At 37.1% G+C, this 14845-nt stretch overlaps 1 protein-coding gene across 3 annotated transcripts in view; it reads right to left on the bottom strand.

Moving 5' to 3' along the window:
* Positions 1 to 14845, bottom strand: part of SPAG17 (sperm associated antigen 17) — a 274935-nt gene that overhangs the window by 134285 nt on the left and 125805 nt on the right. For all 3 annotated transcript variants that reach the window (XM_051857350.2, XM_051857351.2, XM_051857352.2), the window contains 2 exons: positions 5126 to 5310; positions 2188 to 2291 (listed from right to left, as the gene is read on the bottom strand). In XM_051857350.2, coding sequence (XP_051713310.2) covers positions 2188 to 2291; positions 5126 to 5310 — 289 coding nt within the window. The remainder of the gene's footprint in view (positions 1 to 2187; positions 2292 to 5125; positions 5311 to 14845) is intronic.

The following is a 14845-nucleotide window of genomic DNA, read 5'->3' as shown; positions in this document are numbered from 1 at the left end:
ACTAAACTTTTTATCAAATGGTCACTTGGCCGCCACTTAGTATTCTCTTCAGAACATGCTTTCTCAATTTTTGCAATATGTATAAACTGGTGATTTTGCAAATGTTAACACTAGTTTCTCCTTTCTTAATAACTCCATCTTTAAGCCTTTTCTCTCCTCACATTTTACTGTAAGCAGTTTGGAGGAACCAAGTTGTCCCTTCAGCACTGTTCTTAGAAAACTGCTCAGATTTCAAGCACGGAAAACCAAGACACAGTGGCAAAAACTGTTCTCAAGAAGGATCTCTGTGAGTGAGACCTCAGTGGAAAGAAGGGGCCATCAAAGAAGGACGTGCTTTTCTCTCAAGGGAGGAGAGAATTCCCACTTTGCTCATGGCCTTGTCATGGCTTTGGACTCAAAAAGCTTCCATAGCCTTAGCAGCTCATGTCAAGAGCCTCGGGTGGTCACTGACATCAAAAATAAGAGTGTCATTTGTTAAATCAACAACAGGAGTCACTGTGTACTTGCTCCCCATGTAGGACCTCTGATCTTAATGAGTTGTACTGTGAAAATTAACTTAGGTAAAACTTGTCTTCAAACTGTATTTTATACTTTGTGTGTCTGTGTGGGCACAAACTGTTGAAATCTTTACTTAGTATAGAGTTGGTCTTCTGTATATAAAGTCAATTAAAAACAAATCTTAATGAAGAATGGAATGGGAGAGGGAATAGGAGGTAGTATGGACGTGGGGGTGGGAGGACGGGAATGGGGGGAAGAGCCACTATATTCCTAAAAGTTGTACATATGAAATTTGTATTCATTAAATAAAAGCCTTCTAAAAACAAACAAACAAGAAAGAAAACAAAAAAGAAAACTCCTCAGCTAAACATTCAGTTTCATTGCTCACAAGTTCTATCATCCAAAAAAGTACTAGGAACAGCTACAATGAAGTCAAGGTTTTATGCTTTATAACAAGAATTGTCTTCACTCCACTGGCAAATAACATGTTCCACATTTCTCTCTGAGGCCTTATCAGAATGACCTTTAGATGGAGGCATATTTCACCAATACTCTGTGTGTGATTCTTTATTTTTCCCTAAGAATAGAGAAGCTTTCTTTACAGCTCCCTTTCCCCCTTTTTAGAATCACTTTTAAAAGTTCCCTCATGACAATCTCAGCTTCTAGCACAAATGATTATGTGTGGAATTTAATTTTTTTCACTAAGATAAACTTTTAAAATTATATTTTCCATAAGTTTTGGAAGTATCCTCATATTCCAAAACTCTTCCAGCCTCTATCCAGTACGCAAATACAAAGCCGCTTCCACATTTTTAGGTGTTTATTACAGCAGCACCTCACTCCTGTCACTAATTTCTACCCCACTCAGTTGTGGTTGCTATGAAAAAGCACCACAGGCTGGTGGCTTATAAAGAGCAAGCCAACTTCTCATTGTTTTGGAGGCTGGATGTCCGGGGTAAGATGCCCCCATAGCTGGGTGCTGGTGAGAGCCTCCTCTGGAGTGCAGACTGCCGGCCTCGCGTGGTGGAAAGAGACTGAGCTGGCTTGGTTCTGGCCTCTTGTTAGAAGGGCACTTGTCCCATTCGCGAGGAATCTACACTCATGACCCAATTCCCTCCTGAAGGCTCCATCTCCGAGTACCACCATATTGGGGATTATATATCAGTGGATACGTTTTGGGTGGAGACAAATACTCTATTCAAAATGTATCCACTGAGATACAACAGTTGCTAAAAGAAAGAAAGCACATGGCAGAGTTAAAAAACCAAACCAATTCTAAATCATAAACCCAAAACTCTCCGCATATGAGCAGAGGTCATATCAAAACTTCAATATTTCTTACCTCAGAGCCTGAGGATAACCAGGGCATTTTTGATTTATTATAAAAGCATATATTACTTTTTAAACTTAAAATTTCAAATAAGATATGCAAAGAAAAAAACACCTGCAACAATAGAGTATATCAAGGATAAACAAGGCATTGCGGTTATGTAAAAAAGATAGAATTTCTTTAAAGAGTTAACATCTGGTAGAAGATAGGCTTTGTTGGACAGATCGTCCTTTCATTGCAGATTCAGTTATACCTGAGGATTTAGCAAAAAGCTTGTTTCTTATTACACCACACAAACTCCCCACCATAAGATTTTCTGTTTGTGATTAATCAGTGTCATTTGTCTCAGTTTGTGTTACCTTAAGAGAGCCTTCTAAAATGAAAGGATTCTTTTCCTTCTCTCTTTCTTTTTCCTTTTCTTTTTCTTGATCTGATATTTCTGTTTTGCTGATTCCTTTATTACCTATAACCAGAGAAAAATAGACTTTTAACAACTCCTTTCAATAAGGCATCACAGAAGGACCTGATCTCTAGGTGGGAAGGCATCTCTAAGGCCATCGCATTCACCCATCTGTTCATCTGCTGTATTCATCCATCCCTGAATTCCTCCTTCCCATCTCCAGAGTGGACGTCTAAAGTAGAACTGAACAACTTCAATAATAGGGTTCTCACTGCCTCTGGAAACAGTGCATTCCTTTCTTAGTTGTTTCTTTTATTGAACTGGAATCTCTCTCCCTAAAGCTGTCACTTAACTAATCCTAGGTTAGCACTCCCAGAACACACAGAACAAATCTTATTTTTCCTTCTATATTGAAACTTTTCTCTCACCACCCTAGTCACTCTGTTTTGAAGGCTTGTCTCTTTCTTGAGAGACCTCAAACTGAATAAAAAATCTACCAGCTGCATTCCAGTCTCAAATTGACCCTCTCCTTTTATTTTGATTTCCAGTAGATATTAAAATATTGGTCTGCTTAGTAGCATTAGAAAACAAAAGACAGTGAATTCATAATTTTTCCTACTAATTGACAAGTAGGGCCCTGGGCATGAGTGTGAAAGGGCAGCCTTACTTCTCTGTTTTGTATAGAGCTGTTCATTTTTCTAGATTCTTAGCATTGACCTGCTGGGCCTTCATTAGAAGGAAGACTGAGCTGATGGACTACAGGAAAGCACTTCAAAAAGCTTGTGAAAAACACGTGCTATGGATTTCAAGCTTTTTCTTCCACCAAAACAAACTGCTGTTTTAATTTCTTTTTTTTCACAGACTTTTTGAAGTATCCTTGTACAACCAACTAGGCAGATACGGAAAATGATTCATCAACAATTTGGTTAGCTAAGTTTCGCTTTACTGTCAAGCCATGTACAGAATCCCCCGCTAACTGACAAAAGTTGCAAAACCTTTGAAAATTAAAAGCTTTGCTTTCTTTTCTTTTAATTTTTATATATTCATCTATTTCATATATATAGGAAGCAAATTTCATCTATTTCATATAGACAGTTTTAAAGAGCATAATGATTCTTCCCAGCCTCCCTCCCTCCTTTTTTTTTTTCTTATGTTTCTTTTAACTTTTACAATGTCATACCTTTCAGTTTTCTTTATAACCTCAGGCTTAACCCCCCACTAAATACAGAATTCAACAAGTAGTAAGTAGAAAAAAAACTGTTCCTCAACAGTAAAAGGGCTGTAAACAATAATCAAGTCTCAAAATGTAAACTTCACTCATATACATTACATATTTTCTGCTCTATATATTAGTTTCCACAAATCAGGGAAAACATACGATATGTGTCTTTTTGGGACTATCTTGTTACACTAAACATAATAGTCTCTAGTTATAACCAATTTCTTGCAAAAGACAGGATTTCATTCTTTTTTATGTCTGAGCAATATTCCATCATGTATCTATACCACATTCTTTTTTTATCCAGTCATCAGATGATGGACATCTGGGTTGATTCCATATTTTAGCTTTTGTGAGTTGAGCTGCTGTGAACGTGAGGGTACAGATAACTTTTTCATATGCTGATTTCATTTCCTTTGGGTACATTCTCAGGAGTTGGATGGCTGGTTCATATGGTAGATCCACTTTCAGATTTCTGAGGATTTCTCCATACTATCTTTCATAATGGTTATACTAATTTATATTCACAGCAATAAGAAATTATATAGCTTTGCTTCTTTATGATAAGGTACTCTCAACTTTGGCCATCATAAATAATATTATTGACAGGGAGTCCATTTCCTTTGCACAAATGCAATGAAATATCCCATTTTCCAAACGAATTACCTTATTTTTCTAATTTTTATCTAGAATCCTCCTAAAAATCTACTTTAGTTTCTTTGTCACCCTCTTCTCCCTTTCTCCTATAGTCCCCCAACTGTAGAAATTTACTACAAAAACAACATTATATTGATCCAAATCCCTGCCACAAGCCCCCAAAAATCCCTTTTCTCTTTATCTCTGGGTTCAAAGTCTAAGTTAGTGTTAGGACTCTTCTGTTTGTTGTTCTAAAGAATCTGTTGCTTTAATTTTGCTTTTGTAATCTATAATTATTCTAAGGAAGTACCACTAACTCTGAATTTACATCCTATATTGTCAACAAATCTTAGCTGTCTTAAGCTACCAAACCTACCTGTGAAGACATTTGACATTTCCATTACATATAATATTTGATCTACACAACAGATTTTATCTTCTAGATTTTTAGGAAGTAGAGTCAATATAAGCCAGACAATCTGTTATCCCACTCAGGCACTGTCTCATTGTATTTAGAATGTGGCTATTCTATGTATCAAAAAATTAAATAGTCACAGGAATTTTGTGGGTAATTCTTTGTAAACCTGAAATAATCACCATTTTGATTAAATTAAGAGTTGGGGCTGGCACCACGGCTCACTAGGCTAATCCTCCACCTTGCGGCGCCGGCACACCGGGTTCTAGTCCCAGTCGGGGTGCCGGATTCTGTCCCGGTTGCCCCTCTTCCAGGCCAGCTCTCTGCTGTGGCCAGGGAGTGCAGTGGAGGATGGCCCAAGTACTCGGGCCCTGCACCCCATGGGAGACCAGGATAAGTACCTGGCTCCTGCCATTGGATCAGCACAGTGCGCCTGCCTCAGAGCGCCAGCCGCGGCGGCCATTGGAGGGTGAACCAACGGCAAAGGAAGACCTTTCTCTCTGTCTCTCTCTCTCACTGTCCACTCTGCCTGTCAAAAAAAAAAAAAAAAAAAAAAAAAAAAAAAAAAAAAAAGTTGCGTAATGCCTTTGGACTTATTTCTAGGCATAAGTTGAACTGGTTACTTACTTTTGGATTTTTTAAGGGTAAAAATTTTGCTGGGGGGAGCAACGATTTTGGTGCTAGTCGAACTTTTCAATTCCAAGTCAGCCTTGGTCCTAGCGATTTCCTCAGCCATTTTAGATTCCTGGTATACAGCTTCTTCTTCTGTGACCCACTCTTGAATGGATTTTGCAACAAGTTCCAAATAATTCCTAAACGCAGAAAACAACAGATGGCAGTATAGTGAATATCAGTTAAAGTCAATAAAAACATAATTATTGTGCAAATGATTTTCCAACAATGAATTTGGGGCATGCGTTTCATGTAGTAGCTAAGATGATAATGCCCTTCACCCCACTTGGAGTGCCTGGGCTCAAGTCCCAGATCCACTCCCAATTATAGCATTTTGCAAACCCTGATAGCAGGTGGTGGCTCAAGCAGTTGTGTCTCTGCCACCCATATGAGCATTGTGGCTTGAGTTCCAGCTGCCTGCTTTGGCCTGGCCCAGCCCTGGCTACTGGGGACATTTGAGGAATGACCCAGCATTTGGGAACATTCTTCTTTCTCTCCCCCTTTTTGTTTCTCTGTCTCACTCCCAACTTCCCTCACTTTCAAACAAATTAGTGATTTTTTTTTAAATGATCCTAAGCTGCCCAGATAACAAATACACTGGACTTTGATATACCCTAGATATATTTCGGTATAAAGTAGCCGAATCAAATACCCAGTGAATGCATGAAAAATGCTCAATTCACTGATAAATTTCAAAATCTAAATGTTAAAAGGACATCTTTCCTTTCCTTCACCCAAGAAAAGGATTAAAAAGTTTGACAACGCTAAGGGTGATGACAATTTGGATAAACAGTCACTCTCAATACTGACAGTTGAAGAGTAATATGGTTCATTCTTCTTTTTGAGCAATTTTACAGCACGTAGAAACTGTTTTAATTGACCACTAGCTAAATAACTCACTCAAATAACTAATACACTCTAATCTTACTATAAAATTTACTGTCCTCATCCACATTTTAAATACTATTTCCTAAGCTGTTTGTGTATTTATGTTCATATCAGCAAGTTGTTGCTTACCAAATGCCAGTCATATTTGCTTCCAACCCACTTATATTGATCAGGGTAATTATTTTAAAATTAAATGTTACATATACTTAGGTGGATTCCAAAGAGAGTTGTATCCAAGGAAATAAGTTTAAAGAATTAGGCTTGATAATAAAGATTAGTTGCTGTCAAGTTATGTGAAAATTAGTCATCAAATTCTGAGAAAACAAAGCTAGATTGCTTCACAATATTCTTTAATTCTTGAGCCTTTTAAAAGGAACAAACTACAAGGGATAGGTTGTGAATTATGGTAACGGATTTGTTAAACTCAACATGTCCCCAGACGTGCTCCTGTGCTTTTCCTCCAAACTGTAGCATGCCAACTCTAGCTGTTGGCAAGACTACACTTCCAGTGGAGCAGGCCAGACACCCTGACAATTCTTGTTTTCTTATACTCTTCTTCCAATCTGTCAGAAAATCCCAGTCATTTATGAAAACGATTTTAAAGTAATTAGCATATCTCTAATGTAGTTAAAATCTGCTCCCTTCTCACCTCCTCTACTGATATTTTCCTGGTCTAAGCCATGGTCAGCTCTTGCTGACCTCTCTGCACCTGCTCTCCAACCCCTCAAGACTGTTCTCAACATAGCTAAGGAGACCCTCCGACTTCTTAGGTCAGATCATGTCTGTCTTCTGCTCAGGGCCTTTTAATGAATCTACAGTTCAAATAAAACACAGAATCCTTACAAGAGGCCTACAGTAAGGAACCATTCATAAGTACAGCCAAGGCAGCATTCAAAGGAAAGGGTAAAATAATCAGCCTGCCATTCAGGATGTTTACCACCTGCACATGCTCTCTGAAAGAACTGCTCACAAATATATTCTAGTTGCATTCAAAAAAAAGAAAAGAAAAAGAAAAAAACAGAAGACAAGAGTATTGGATATAACTAAAAGGGTAAAGACAAAGGCAATCAAATTTACAATCAAGTGTAAATAATCATGTGACTTATTTGTGATTAAAAGCTATTGTTCGGCCGGCACCGCGGCTCACTAGGCTAATCCTCCGCCTGCGGCACCAGCACCCTGGGTTCTAGTCCCGGTCGGGGTGCCGGATTCTGTCCCGCTTGCCCCTCTTCTAGTCCAGCTCTCTGCTGTGGGCTGGGAGGGCAGTGGAGGATGGCTCAGGTGCTTGGGCCCTGCACCCGCATGGGAGACCAGGAGAGGCAGCTGGCTCCTGGCTTTGGATCCGCGCGGTGCGCCTGCCGCAGCGGCCATTGGGGGGTGAACCAATGGAAAAGGAAGACCTTTCTCTTTGTCTCTCTCTCTCTCACTGTCCACTCTGCCTGTCAAAAATAAAAAAAAAAAAATAAAAAAAGTTATTGTTTTACATCTGGAAACAAAACATGTAGACAATTTCAAAATGGAAGGCGAGGTTCTTGTTAGGTTTAAGTGAAAGTATGTTGAAATTTTTAAGTTTTTGTGAAATGTTAAAAATGATAACTGATACATTAATATTAATCCCAGAAATGATGTAAAATGTTTAAATACATGATTTAAAAGGATAACAATAAATATATATATATATAAGTAGAATGTATAGCTTTAAAAAAATTGTACACTAAGAATGAACTCAATAGGGGCTGGTGTTGTGACTTAGCAGGTAAACTCACCTCCTACAACAATGGCATCCCTGTGGGTGCCAGTTCCTATCCCAGCTGCTCCATTTCCAATCCAGCTCCCTGCTAATGGCCTGGGAGAAGCAATGTAAGACAGTCCAAGTGTTTGGGGCCCTGAAGCTCCTGGCTCCTGGCTTCACTTATCTTCTCTACTTTTCTTCTCATCTCCATTTCATTCATTTCTGGTCTAATTTTTATTGTTTTCTTCTTTCTGCTGATTTTGGGTTTAGTTTGTTTATCTTTCTTTTAGTTCCTTGAGGTATAAAGTTAGGATTCCTATTTGAGATATTTCTTTTTATTAACATGGGTGTTTGCTTCTAATAACTTCTCACTTAGAACTGCCTTTGCTGCAAACCATAAATTTAGTATGCTATGTTTCCATTTTTGTTTGCCTCAAGCTATTTTTTATTTCTCTTTTGATTTCTTTTTGATCCGCTGGTTGCTTAAGAGGCAGTTTTAATTTCCATATACTTGTGAATGTTCTAATTTTCTTCTTGCTTCTGATTGCTAATTTCATACCATGATAGCTGGAAAAGATGCTTGATGTGATTTTAATCTTATCAAATTTGTTAGGACTTGTAATATAACATGTGAACTATGTTGGAGTATGTTCTGTATGCATTTGAGGAAAATATTATTTTGCTGTTGTTGGATGCAATATCTTGTATACGTATGTGAGGTCCACTGGTCTATCCAATGTTGAAAGTGAAGTCTGCTAACTTTGTATTGCTGTGTAATTCTCCTTTCATTCTGTTAATGTTTGCTATATATGTTTATGTGCTATGATATTGGGTGCATATATATTTAGAAGTATTATATGCTCTTGATGAATTAATCCCTTTATCATTACGTAATGTCCATTTTTGTCTCCTGTGTCAGTTTTTGGCTTAAAGTCTGATCAAAGTATAGTTATCATTTGCATGAATATCATTTTTATATTCCTTCATTTTCAACTTATGCATGCCTTTAAGTCTGCAGTGCCTCCCGGAGGCAGCATATAGTTATTTTTTTTTACAAAGGAAAAGTAATATTTTGTTTTCATCTTCAAACTTATCAATATAATTCTAAAAATCTATCTTTGTTTTGACACATGCTTTGTTTATTAATCACCTTGGCCTTATACATTTTCTGATTTGTTCTTTTTTTAACTTTTATTTAATGAATATAAATGTCCAAAGAATAGCTTATGGTTTAAAATGCTCCCCCCAACTTCTCTCCCACCTGCAACCCTCTCCTCTTCCATTCACATCAAGATTCATTTTCAATTCTCTTTATATATAGAAGATCAATTTAGTATATAGTAAGTAAAGATTTCAACAGTTTGCACCCCCATAGAAACACAAAGTGAAAAATACTGTTTGAGTACTCGTTATAACATTAAGTCTCAATGTACAGCACATTAAGGACAGAGATCCTACATGAGGAGTAAGTGCACAGTGACTCCTGTTGTTGACTTTACAAATTGACACTCTTGTTTATGGCATCAGTAATCTCCCTATGCTCCAGTCATGAGTTGCCAAGGCTATGGAAGCCTTTTGAGTTCACCGACTCTGATCATATTTAGGCAAGGTCATAGTCAAAGTGGAAGTTCTATCCTGCCTTAGAGAAAGGTACCTCCTTCTTTGATGACCTGTTCTCTCCACTGGGATCTCACTCGCAGAGATCTTTCATTTACGTGTTTTTTTTTTTTTTTCCAGAGTGTCTTGGCTTTCCATGCCTGAAATACTCTCATGGGCTTTTTCAGCTGGCTCTGAATGCCTTAAGGGCTGATTCTGAGGCCAGAGTGCTGTTTAGGACATCTGCCATTCTATGAGTCTGCTGTGTATCTCGCCTCCCATGTTGGATTGTTCTCTCCCTTTTCTTTTATTCTATTGGTTAGTATTTTCAGACACTAGTTTTGTTTATGTGATCCCTTTGATTCTTAGTCCTATCATTATGATCAACTGTGAACAGAAATTGATCACTGGGACTAGTGAGATGGCATTGGTACATGCCACCTTGATGGGATTGAATTGGAATCCCCTGGTATGTTTCTAACTCCACCATTGGGGGCAAGTCTGATTGAGTATATCCCAAATTGTTAATCTCTTCCCTCTCTTATTCACACTCTTACATTTAACAGGGATCACTTTTCAGTTAAGTTTCAACACTTAAGAATAACTGTGTATTAATTACAGAATTCAACCAATAGTATTAAGTAGAACAAACAGAAAAAAATACTAAAAGGGATAAGTATTAAGTTGTTCATCAACAGTCAGGGCAAGGGCTGATCAAGTCACCGTTTCTCATAGTGTCCATTTCACTTTAACAGGTTTCCTTTTTCGTGCTTGGTTAGTTGTCACTGATCAGGGAGAACATATGATATTTGTCCCTTTGGGACTGGCTTATTTCACTCAGCATGTTTTCCAGATTCCTCCATTTTGTTGCAAATGACCTGATTTCACTGTTTTTTACTGCTATATAGTATTCTATAGAGTACATATCCCATAATTTCTTTATCCAGTCTACTGGATCCACTATTTTAATTGGGCAATTTAATCTTAAAATAAATGTTAGTAAATAGGGCTTTCTAGTCCCATTTTGTTCATTGTTTTATCTTTCATAATTCCTTCCTTTCTTGTTGTCTTCCTCTGTGATTTAATTATTTTTGCAGTGGTATAATTTAATTCCTTTCTACTTACCTTCTCTGTGTCTATTATAGGTTTTTTGCTTTGTGTGATCATCATAAAGCTTACATAAAATTCTACATGTGTGTGCACATGTGTGGATATTAATGTATTTTGAGCTGACAAAATTTAATTTTGATTTCATGCAAAAATTATACTTTTACTTTTCCCATTCCCACATTTTATGTTTTAGATCTACTATTTATATATTTTATAGTGCATATGTATTAATTGTTTTAGCTATGGTTATTTTTTACTACATTTGTCTTTTAACTTTTACTTAGTGTTAAAAGTGACTTACACACCACCATTATAGTATTCGAGCATTCTGGATTTGACTATGTACTTACCTTGCCTATAAGTTTTATACATTCATATGTTTTCATGTTGCTATTTTGCATCCTTTCATTTAATCTTGAAGACTCCTTTCATCATTTATTGTATTTCAGGTCTATTGGTAATGAACTCCCTCAGCTTTTGTTTATCTCCTTAATTTTTTAGGTATAGCTTTTCTGGATAGAGTGTTCTCAGTTGGTAGGTTTTTTTCTGTCATTACAATGAATACATCATTCCTATACTCTCTCCTGATTTGCAAGATTTCTTCTGAGAAATCTTCAAATAATCTCATTTTATATTCCTTCATTTTCAACTTATGTGTGTCTTTAAGTCTGCAGTGTTTCCTGGAGGCAGCATATAGTTATTTTTTTTACAAAGGAAAAGTAATATACTTGTTTTCATCTTCAAACTTATCAATATAATTCTAAAAATCTATCTTTGTTTTGACACATGCTTTTTTTTTTTTTTTTTTTTTTTTTTTTTTTTTTTTTTGACAGGCAGAGTGGACAGTGAGAGAGAGAGACAGAGAGAAAGGTCTTCCTTTTGCCGTTGGTTCACCCTCCAATGGCCGCCACGGCCGGCGTGCTGCGGCTGGCGCGCTGCGGCCGGCGCACCGCGCTGATCCGATGGCAGGAGCCAGGAGCCAGGTGCTTTTCCTGGTCTCCCATGGGGTGCAGGGCCCAAGCACCTGGGCCATCCTCCACTGCACTCCCTGGCCACAGCAGAGAGCTGGCCTGGAAGAGGGGCAACCGGGACAGAATCCGGCGCCCCGACCGGGACTAGAACCCGGTGTGCTGGCGCCGCTAGGCGGAGGATTAGCCTAGTGAGCCGCGGCGCCGGCGACACATGCTTTGTTTATTAACCATCTTCACCTTATACATTTTCTGATTTTTTTTTCATTATAATTTATCTTGATGAAGAAGATCTCTTGATTTTTAGACTGTACAGGGGTTACTGGGCATCATGGATATGGATGTCATTTCTATATCCAGATAAGGGTGAGTTTTTTGTCATTACTTCCTTAAGTAATCATTCTACTCTTTTTCTCTGCTCATTCTGTAGCTTTCATAATAATACATATTATTTCACTTGATAGCATCCTATAAATCATGTAGGCTGTCTTCAAGATTTTTCATTTGTTTTACTTTCTGTTCCTCTGGCTGGATAATTTCAAGCAATCCGTTTTTCAGTCTGCAGACTATTCAGTTTCATTGAGTCAGCTGATGATTTCTCCAATGAATTTTTCATTTCAGTCATTGTATTATTTAGTTCCAGAATTTGTTTGGCTCTTTTTTTTATGGCTTCTGCACTACTGAACTTCACATTTTGTTCATGTATTCTGCTTCTGATTTCACCTAGTTGTTATCTGTGTTCTCTTGTAGCTAACTGAGCTTCTTTAAGATGACCATTTTGAGTTATTTATCAGGAAATTCAGAGTTCTTTGCTTTTCTGAGGCCAAGCACCATAGTTTTATTTTGTTCCTGGTTCAGGTTATGTTTCTTTGATTTCTTCCTTTGCTTTAAAGTTTTCTGTTGTTGTTCTTGCCATTTCAAAACAAGTCCCTGCCTTCAGTCTTTATAAACTGACTGGCTTGGGAGAAAAATGTTGGTCTGGTTAGAGACTTCTGGGGCCCCTCTGACCTTTTCTTTTGGATATGCCTGCCCACTCCATTTGTTATCTCTTTATGTATGAGAGAAAAACCTTAGGATTGTGTAGACTTTCTTTTTAAGTCCGATACCGAGGCTTCCTGCTTAGTTTCCCTAGGGTAGTTCCCTGAAGCGATTGAACTTGTGGGCTTCTCCCAATCTCACAGAGTTGAATTGGCTACTGAGATCCATGTGTTGTCTCTAAAGCCTCTGTGGAGGTGCTGCGCTTGCTATCTGTGAAGGGTTTCTCATGCCTTTCCTAGAAATGCAGACACACCATTTGTGGGTGCTCATATAAGCCATAATGGTGGTGTGGGTGAACTGCTGGGGGTGCTTGTTGAGTGTTGGGAGGGCTTCAGTTGAGGGTTCATTAGTGGGTCTCTTCATGGAGTCCTGTACACTTATTGATTGTTTTCTGAGATCTGCATTATGTCTTCTGTGGGCCCCCATCTTTCCTATCTTTCCATAGGTCCCCCAAACTATTCCTTCATGACAATGTCCTCAGTGATCTGAGTGAGGCAAGGTTGAAGTGAGCCTTTAGGGTAATGTCCTGAGAGGCTGGGAAGCCATGCTCTTCCTTCACTCTGATCTTCCCCTGTGGGTGAATTTATAGGTTGAAAGTATCTGTCTTGGCACTGAGCTGTGTTGCTTTTGGGGAACTGACACAGTCAAAGTGAATTTATTCTTCTTACCATTCTTAATGTATTGATTTTTGGATTTTTTTGCTCAAATAGCATGTTGAAATCTCTCCACTTCTCTCCCAGATTTCTAGAGAGGTATTCCTGCCTATGAATAGTCATCAAAATCATTGTTTCTTTGGGAGTATGAAAACAGAAATCTCTTTAGTCATCTTGTCTTCTTTTTTTTTTTTTTCCGTAAAAAGTGTCATTGACATTTTAATAGGGATTGTATTGACTCTCAAGATTTCTTTATGTAACGTGGACATTTTAAAAACATTAACTTACAGTAAAACAAAACACAGAAATAGACATTTCTCTAAAGATATACAAATGGCCACCAGGTATATGAAAAGATGTTCAATATTACTAATCACCAAGGAAATGCAGATCAAAAGTATAATGAGATGTTGCCCCACATCTCTTAGGATGCTATAAAAAATAAAACAAAAGATACCAAGCACTGGTGTGAAATTGGAATTCTTATACACTATTGGTGAGAATGTAGAACAATATAATCACTATAGAAAATAGTATGGAGGCCCCTAAGAAAGTGAAGATAGAATCATATGAACTAGCAATCCTGAGTATTTATCCAAAAGAATTAAAATCAGGTCTTGAAATATTATCTGCAACTCTATGTTTACTGAAACACTTACAATAAACAATCTAAATGACTGTCCAGGGTAAAGAATATGTGGTATATACACACAACTGCATATTATTCAGCCTTAAAAACAAAGTAAATCCTGCCATTTGTAACAATATGTATAAATCTAGAGGTCATTCCATTTAGTGCAATAAGTCAGTCACTGAAAGATAAATGCTACATGATTTTACTTGTCTGTGATATCTAAAAAAGCCAAGTTCATAAAAGCAGGGAATAGAATGCTGGTTTCCAATGGCTGTGAGGAGGCAAATGAAGAATTATTTTTCAATGGATATGTAGTTTCTTTTACATTAGATGAGTAAGTTTTAGAGATCTGATGTACAAAATAACATCTACAGCTAATAATATGTACATGCACATTAAAATATGTTAAGACAGTAAATCTCATGTTCAGTGCTCTTCAAACAAAAACAAAAATGAATACCAGTATATTTTTGGAGGTGATGGGTATGTTTAGTGTCTTGATTGTGGTGATAGTATCACAGGTATATGTGTGTGTCCAACCCTTTAAAGATGTGTAAATTAAAGCTATACAATGTCTTGATTATCAATTATACCTCAATAAAGCTAAAACTATGTCATAATTTCTAAAGAATTGAATTTAAAAGATGTAGCATATAACTGGTATTCCAATAGACATTAAAAATGGAATGAATCAAATCAAAATAAAGAAACTGAAAGAAGAAAACAGAAAATATATGGATAAAATTAGATGGTTGAAATTAATCTAAATATATAAACTGGATTCACAACTAAGAGGCACATAATGTCAGACTAAAATCATCTATATACATTTTACAAGCATAAGTGGATGGAAAAGGACATATTAGATATTATATTAATGAAAACATTTCTAGTGTATTCATATCAGAAAAATATGTATATGTGCAAAATATGCATAGATAAATCAATACCAGTTACATCAACATTGATATCAGAAAAAATTAACTTGAGAGCCAAAAGCAGTCCTAGAAATAAAGATGGACTTTTCATAATAATAAAAGACTCATCAGGAAGACA

This window comes from Oryctolagus cuniculus, chromosome 7, assembly GCF_964237555.1.
Source record: "Oryctolagus cuniculus chromosome 7, mOryCun1.1, whole genome shotgun sequence".
NCBI classification, from domain to species: Eukaryota; Metazoa; Chordata; class Mammalia; order Lagomorpha; family Leporidae; genus Oryctolagus; species Oryctolagus cuniculus.
This window is presented reverse-complemented; position numbering and strand designations above follow the sequence as displayed.